Source organism: Bicyclus anynana, chromosome 24 (genome assembly GCF_947172395.1).
Source record: "Bicyclus anynana chromosome 24, ilBicAnyn1.1, whole genome shotgun sequence".
NCBI lineage: Eukaryota > Metazoa > Arthropoda > Insecta > Lepidoptera > Nymphalidae > Bicyclus > Bicyclus anynana.
In genome coordinates this window covers 8,066,241-8,074,855 of record NC_069106.1, presented here as the reverse complement: position 1 = coordinate 8,074,855, position 8,615 = coordinate 8,066,241, and the positions used below count along the sequence as shown (strand labels likewise).

Here is an 8,615-nt window from a genome sequence, read left to right as displayed (position 1 = left end):
TCGCGAAGACGCGAGCTTTCTAAATTGCAAAGCTAAGTACAAAGTTTTACTTGATACACAAAATAGGTTCCTTTTAGATACTTCGTTGTAGGTAGGTAGCTATATACACGTAACTTGAATCTATACTAGTACTAGCTGACCCCGCGCGGTTTTACCCGCGTGGTTCCCGTTTCCGTTGGAATACGGGGATAAAATATAGCCTATAGCCTTCCTCGATAAATGGGCTATCTAACACTGAAAGAATTTTTCAAATCAGACCTGTAGTTCCTGATATTAGCGCGTTCAATCAAACAAACAAGAAAGAGCCGTGATAGCCCAGTGGATATGACTTCTGCCTCCGATTCCGGAGGCTGTGCGTTCGATATAGAGAAAAATGGAGAAGTCGAGTGTACAGGTTTTATTTTTATTTTCAACGAGATGTTACGGTATATTCGGCTCACTGCTGCTCGAGTCTCCTCTCAGAATGAGAGGGGTTAGGCCAGTAGTCCACCACGCTGGCCCAATGCGGATTGGCAGACTTCACACACGCAGAGAATTAAGATAATTCTCTGGTATGCAGGTTTCCTCACGATGTTTTCCTTCACCGATTGAGACACGTGATATTTAATTTCTTAAAATGCACACAACTGAAAAGTTGGAGGTGCATGCCCCGGACCGGATTTGAACCCACACCCTCCAGAATCGGAGGCAGAGGTCATATTCACTGGGCTATCATGGCTTTTTTTTATCCCAATCCTAACATCTGATAATCATCATTAAAAACCAAACAATATCACCCTAAGCCCACCAACTATCATTTGAACAGCGTAGTGGGTCAAAGCTCCAAATTCCCTGTCCTATAGGGAGGGAGGCTAAGCCCTGTAGTGGGCAGATAATAATGACATGATAGTAATGTATAAGACCCGAATAACAAACAGTTCTTCACCTTGCCGAATGAAAACTATCTATAATCAAATTTAAAAAAGAAGCACCTTTTTTTAATTATCCAAAATACAGGAATCGATACTTCGCGCATGAGCCTAGACGATCAATTGACCTCGGTTTCGCGCCGTTGCGTTGACCCCGTCCCCCGGCCCCCGCTCAGCTATGCCCGCAGCCGTCCCGTAACCATGATCGACGAAATGTCACACAAAAATAAAAAAAACGTAAACAAATAGCAAAACCACTACAAAATAGATTTAATTAATTAATCTGTGCTACAAAATGTCTAAAATGACGAATGTTAACTCAAGTTTGGCCTACGAAATATTGCTTTACCTAAACTCATTTTATTTAGGAATGTTTTTCGTGTGTGAAATTGCTATGGGGATTTTGAAGGCGATAAATGTGTCGTACCCCGAAAACGCATTGTTGACAGAAGCTGGGATATTTTGTGTTTTGTGTCTCGTTGAAGTTGTTCGTATATTTTTGGGGAGACGTGGAAACTTGGCCAGTAAAAGTGAGTTCAATTATTTATTTACTAGCACTTAGGTGCCTGATCCCGTTAAAATATATACAGGATGTCCCGTAATTAATGGATAAAACGCAAATGGTAGATACACCACCTAATTGCCGAAAACTAATTTGAATAATTTTCCAAAAATCGCTAGGGTGACCAAGTTATATTTTCTTTTTCGGAATTTTCAAAATTTTCTATCTTAAATCAGTTTTTTCAATGGTGTAGCTGTTGGAATTAAGATTTTGAAGATCTGATTTTTGTTAAATATTACAGATTAAATTACCAATTTATTATAATACTATTTTTGTAAATAATGTCATATTTATTTTATAGAAGAAGCTTTGAATGCAATAATTATTTTTCTTTCATTAAGATTTTAATTAAGTAATTAAAAAAATTATCTAGCTGAAGTATACCATAGTTTTAGCAATTTGTACATTTATCGAGGTTTGTAAATTGGTATAAAACTTCTAGAATGTCATTATGTCATCATAATCAACTTAACTAATAAATCTATATATACGGGATCTATATTTAAAAGAAAGTCGTGTTAGGAACATTCATAACTCAAGAACGGCTGAGCCGATTTGGCTGAAAATTGGTAGAGAGGTAGCTTAGAACCAGGAGACGGACATATGATACTTGGGATAGGATAAGGGCAGGGTTTCACGCAAACAAAGTCGAATCGAATCGAAAGTCGAGTCGTATATATAAAGAATATATAAAGAAATTCATAAAAAGTTATTCAGTAATTTTTATATGACCAACTTTGAATTTAAAAAATAGGTTATGGGCTAAGGTGTCGTAGTTACAATCGTACTACATTACAATTTACAATACAATATAATACAGTTTGAAAAAGATATTTAATATATTTTTTTTATTGGAGTAGGTATAATATGGGCAGTAAAATTCGATGAACGAATGGCAGCGTTACGTTTTTGTGCGCAACTTATTCTGCGCACCTTTCACTTTTCAGGCGTAGGTCATCATCATCATCATCATCATCATCATATCAGCCGATGGACGTCCACTGCAGGACATAGGTCTTTTGTAAGGACTTCCAAACATCACGATACTGAGCCGCCTGCATCCAGCGAATTCCTGCGACTCGCTTAATGTCGTCAGTCCACCTGGTGGGGGGTCGGCCAACACTGCGCTTACTAGTGCGGGGTCGCCATTCCAGCACTTTGGGACCCCAACATCAATCAGCTCTTCGAACGAGCCCCGCCCATTGCCACTTCAGCTTCGCAACTCTATGAGCTATGTCGGTGACTTTGGTTCTTCTGCGGATCTCTTCATTTCTGATTCGATCACGCAGAGATACTCCGATCATAGCTCGTTCCATCGCCCGCTGTGCGTCGGAACTGACACACACTTTTTATTTATATTCTCAATATAATGGTTGTTTTATGTTTCAGAAGTACCTGTCTTTTTCTCAGTGCTACTAACAATACCCTGTGCAGTGGGCGTGTGCTATTTCCTCATATACCAAACGTACATATTAAGGTTAGAATACATCTGGTGCGCTGTGATGCTAATGTTCCACGCTCTGGAGCTGACGTTTGCAATCCTGTTCATATTCACTGTATGCAAGAACCAGCAATTTGAATAGAAATTGTGAATCTACCCTCTTGCCAAATTAATAGATTGCCATTTTTTTTATATTAAAAAAAATATGCAGGGTGTTTCGGTGTATTTCCCATAACTTCAAGGTTGACAAGTCCACATAAAGGAGCCGAACTGCATAACTATTTATTTTTAACTAGCGGACGCCCGCGACTTCGTCCGCATGAAACCCTACTACTACCCCTACCCCTACCCTACCCTGATCTTACCCTACCCTACCCCTATCCTACCACTATCCTACCCCTACCCTATCCTTACCCTACCACTACCCTAACCCTACCCTACCCCTACCCTAACCCTACCCCTACCCTACCACGCGACGGCGACGGAAGCTTAAAAAATGTAGTAACTTCTCCCATTTTCTCAACATTTCCCTTCACTACTCTGCTCCTATTGATTGTAGCGTGATGAAAAGTATACTATAACCTGCCCAGGAGTATGTAGAATAATTGTACCAAATTTCGTTAAAATCCGTCGAGTAGTTTTTGTTTCTATAAAGAACATACAGACAGACAGACAGACAGACAAAAATTTTACTGATTGCATTTTTGGCATCAGTATCGACCACTAATCACCCCCTGACAATTATTATGGAAATATATTTCATGTACAGAATTGACCTCTACAGATTTATTATAAGTATAGATTAAAAAAGAAAACTTTTTATGTTTTCATACTAAGTAATTCAAATAATTCCGACTATCCATGTAACACGCGCCTTTGTGTATCCTTGCATTATAAAATACGTAATCGTAGTGGTAAGACTGTAGATATCGACGAGATATTCCAACTGGCACTCCGCACTACACTAGTAAGCTGCTTCATGATAATTATCAATGAATAAGTTTGACTTAATTATTATTAACCCTAGTTATGGGAAATATTCCCGAGCACCCTGTATAATATAGAGCCTTTAACTAAAGTCTACATTTTAGAATTAAAAACTATTGTGAATGTTATATTAATCTACACTAATATTATAAAGAGGATTTTTTTTACTATTCTTCTAATAGCAGAAGTTCCTGTTGCCATGGGAATTGAATTTACATCATAAAGAACCGATTTTAAAAATTCTTTTACCAATAGGAATGTATTATAATATAATATATACAATATATTTTATGGCTTCTTTCCTATTGGTTAAAGGATTTGCAAAATCGGATCCCCAAAGATCCCCAAACTTTTCTCTTTATAATTTTAGTAGAGATTTATAAGAACCGCGTCCAAATCGGTCCATCCGTTTAGGATACATTGCTAGACATATACAATCAAATTATTACTGTTTTTTGCGTAAAGTTATGAAACTGTCCAAAAGTTAGTCCATTTAGAAAATAAGCTTCAAAATTATGTTTGTAATATTAAAAAGCAGCTCCATAATATTTATTTTGTTTAACACAATAGTGACTAAAGTTTTATATTTTTGTACTTTGTAACAATTCCACTGCTAAAATAGCCTATAGTGATGTTTTGCATTTTTATATAAAGCATATTGGTTAATAACAAATTGATATTTATATACTATGGCCTGTTAAAATGTTGTACCTAACATTAAGTAGAAAAAATAAAACATATAATAATTTAAAAGCTTTTTTATTCTACTATCTACACATTTATTTTACCAAAAAGTACTATATAGATTTTCAACAGATAATTGATAAATTCCGGTACACTTTTTTCATTAGTATGCCTATTGGCCTAACTCCTCTCATTCTGGGAAAAGACTCATGTTCAACAGTAAGCTGAATATGGGTTGCTAATGATGATGATCTTTTTAGGGTTCCGTAGCCAAATGGCAAAAACAAAACCCTTCATCATGTCTGTCTGTCTGTCCGTCTGTATGTCACAGCCACTTTTTCCGATTATAATAATGTTGAAACTTGGTGAGTAGATGTATTCCGTGAACCGTATACAAAAAATTTTCATACAAAAATTGAAAAAAAAATTTATGGGGTTCCCCCATACTTAAAACTGAATCTCGAATTTTTTTTTCATCAAACCCATATGAGTGAGGTTTTTTTTTTATTCTGTACAAGTAAGCCCTTGACTACAATCTCACCTGATGGTAAGTGATGATGCAATCTTAGATGGAAGTGGGCTAATTTGTTAGGAGTAGGATGAAATCCACACTTCTTTCGGTTACTGATGCAAGCACAGCTGCAGCCTATGGTGGAACACACTTGCATAGAAGGTACTGTGCACTTCTACTTTGAAGCTTTATATAATATACTCGTAGGTACATTTAAAAAAAATAAGTAAAAGCAAACATAGGTAATTCACAGAATACAAACTTGACCTAATAAAGTAAGTATTGGTGTGGGCTGTTCATCTTTTCAGTTATATTTTTGTAAAATGATTAGTGGACTATTTATTATAAGTGTATAAAACATGTGAACAAATAGATGGGTGAAATAGGGGTTGAAAGTTAACATTAATTTTCATTCAAGAAGTTAATAATTATGATTATTTCTCATCCACAGGTGGTTTTATATGATCCGGTATTGTTTGACACTCAATCTTTGTCACTTTCAAAGCGCAGCCTTCTGGGAGGTTCCTCTCGATGTATTCTAAATATGTGTCACATGTGGATCCGGTTAGTCGCTGTAAATGAATGAATCTGAAATAGGATCGGACTTCATACTGCACTCTGTGTTTTTTGTAAATGTGCACACATCTCAGTAATGTGTGCCTCTCTTTTTCTGCTTTTCTGAGTGCCCAGCTGAAATAAATATTGATTAACTATGTAAAAAGAATGCCCATGTCCCATGTCATATAGCATTGTTCATTTATTACGCTGGCGACTTGAGACTGTTATGTTTGGAGGTCCATGCAAGAGGCCTATGTCCAGCAGTGAACTTAGGCCAGCAGTGTTAATGTTGATTAAGTCTGTTTGACTTTAGATGTAGTTGTAAGATGACCGAGCAAGCTTGATTTTAATAGTATAACAATATAATTGAAAATTAACTAAAATTAAGTACTTAATACAAATAAGTATACTCTACTGCTCATTCTAAGAGAAGGTTTGTGCTCAACAGTGAGCAAAATATTTGTTGATAATGATGATATCTGAATATGACAATACTTAAATTATAAGAATAATATAATTTCATGCTTATGCGGTGTACCAAGTTCCTCAACCAGGGAATGGTGTGGTTTCTCTGAACACCCATAAGCAGTTATTTTCTCTTTGGATCTGCAATCATTTGTTAGACTTTATGCAGGTGAGTTGTTAGACTTTAGGGCAGTTTCTGACAGGAGAGCCATATCTCTGCCGTCACCTAGTCATCGAGCACGTCAGCTCGCTTCAAGCGTTTGATTCGCGGCGCTACCACCAACGAGCTAGCAAGGCGTTTGGGATATTATGGACATCCCAAGCGCCTGGCTAGCGAGCTAGCTCAGGAGTATAATAAAATATTCGTATGTACCTTTTAGTAACATCAATGCCTAGATGTGTTGCAGCAGCAATGCAAAACCAGGAGTAACTGAGCAGTACCGCGGGGTCAATGCCCCGCATTTCAAGCTCTACCCTCTTGTACAATTTGTCGAGTTTTATCGTAGAAGGTGGAGGTTCTATTCGTTGTATAGGCGTTATAGTAGCAGCAGACGCTAATCTTGTTGTATTATAATTGAACAAAATACTGCGGCTTGGGGTAGACCGCCATAATAGCTGAAAAATATTTAAATTATAGTTATAAAGATAGAATTTATAGGTTATGATAATGTTTTGTTACCAACCTTGATTGCGTTCATATTGCAGTCTTGTGAATTAATTTAAAATGTCGAATTAGTCGCTAAATCAAATGTAATGGGCAAATTGTTTTACGGCTTACTTATTTGTTTCTTAAAATCTACGGAGATTTGAAATTTTGAAATTTTATTTTTCTGTCAACTCAACTTCGACGTCAAACTCAAAATATATCGTAAATGTCAACTGTCATATGCCAACCGTCTCATCCAACCACGGTCTTTTCATTATTACCTATATAAAAAATAGCTAAAATCATACTAAAGCTATAGTTCCGCCACAGATGCCTAGAGGGCGGTAATCACATTTTTTTCAACAGCCACACTAAAGATTTTTTTGTAATGGTATGCTTTTTCTTGTCATCATCCATCGTTTCATTTCACGCAGCATTGTCTGAAATATACATTATTATTAGAATAACTTGACTTCAATAACATGTCAATCAATTCATAAACTATTTCAATTTTAATTTGTAAACAATAATTTACAAAACCTCCTTTTGGAAACAAAAAATCTTTTTTAGATTTCATTTTGCAATATTTAAAATAGAAAATGTCAACTTTAAGAACTGCGTTTGTAAATGTAACTGACAATACATAGATTTGATATGAATTTAAATGATATAAAATGAAGACATGGCTGTACGGTACGGTACTTTGCCTTTTGCCCATGGGAAAAAATATAGGAAAAAAAAATGTAAATGTCAATTGTCATATGACTCAAAATTACGAAATATAAACATGGTGATGCAGTTAAATTATAAAGTTTAAATCCTTAATCATTAATCGTATTTCGTTGCATTAATACTCAATTCGCTTCCTGTGCTTTTTACCTGCGCATTTCAGCTGGACATCAACGGACCCGCTTGGCGCTTTTTATTGTTAACCCACGCTATATCTAAAGGACATTGATTTTCTTTTCGATTTGGTTTCTCGTGACGATTTGCTATCGAAACATAAAATATGTTGTGTACCTAACTGTGGTAAAACGCGTAAGTAAAATGTTTTTAACAACTGCTTGTACATTATTATAATAAAAGTAAAAAAAATATTAAGTAATGTTTGATATAAGTTGTATACACTCTTTCATTTATTTACTTGACATTATTTTAAATATAAATGAAAGAGAAATACAATTTATGACAAATTATTATCCTTTCATTCCTGTATATCAGAAATAAAAGTAAAAATTATGGGTAGGTTTTCATATTAAAATTATTATAGTTGGCATCAATTGTCAATAAAATGTCACGAAAATACGAATACATTCTGTTTGAAACATGCTCGTAAACAAGTACACAGCAGGTGCAGGCAGCATAAATAATGTTTGATCCATTTTTAATGTGAAAAACGATTATTATTCATAAGAAATAATATGTATAACTTTAATAATTTTTGTCATGTTATTGTGTCAAGTCACAACAGAGTGTAGTTTCCCATATAAGTGTTGAAGTGTCGCTCAGTGTATTTTTATGACTAACCAATATTGCTGTATTAAAAAGTACATTTACTGTGTAATTACTGGCGTAGAAGGCACAACATCTAGTGAGATGTAGGACAGCACATAGGTTTTCTTGCATTGTTGATGGTTTGTTCAAGCAATATTTAGTGCATAGAAGTATTATAGTATATTTATCCTACTTTCCTGATTAATATTAAATATGAACTGTGAGTTTGTATGTCAGTTTGCTACATTTTCACACCCTAAACCAATTTTAAAACAGTAATAATATGTGCATACTAGAGAATTATCTTAATTCTCTGCGTGTGTGAAGTCTGCCAATCCGCATTGGGCCAGTGTGGTGGA

General features: G+C 35.4%; 2 protein-coding genes across 2 annotated transcripts; one reads left to right on the top strand and one right to left on the bottom strand.

The window, feature by feature from the left end:
* Window positions 1-866: 866 nt before the first annotated feature.
* Window positions 867-4,651, top strand: LOC112053998 (transmembrane protein 216-like). The gene is made up of 2 exons (XM_024093630.2): window positions 867-1,438; window positions 2,860-4,651. The coding sequence occupies exons 1-2, from the start codon at window positions 1,204-1,206 to the stop codon at window positions 3,051-3,053; spliced, it is 429 nt and encodes a 142-aa protein (XP_023949398.1). The 5' UTR covers window positions 867-1,203; the 3' UTR covers window positions 3,054-4,651.
* On the bottom strand, window positions 4,642-6,984 carry LOC112053990 (28S ribosomal protein S10, mitochondrial). The gene is made up of 3 exons (XM_024093621.2): window positions 6,800-6,984; window positions 6,490-6,731; window positions 4,642-5,783 (listed from the first exon to the last, which is right to left on the bottom strand). Exons 1-3 carry the CDS (start codon window positions 6,812-6,814, stop codon window positions 5,528-5,530), a joined length of 513 nt encoding a protein of 170 aa, XP_023949389.2. The 5' UTR covers window positions 6,815-6,984; the 3' UTR covers window positions 4,642-5,527.
* Window positions 6,985-8,615: the final 1,631 nt, after the last annotated feature.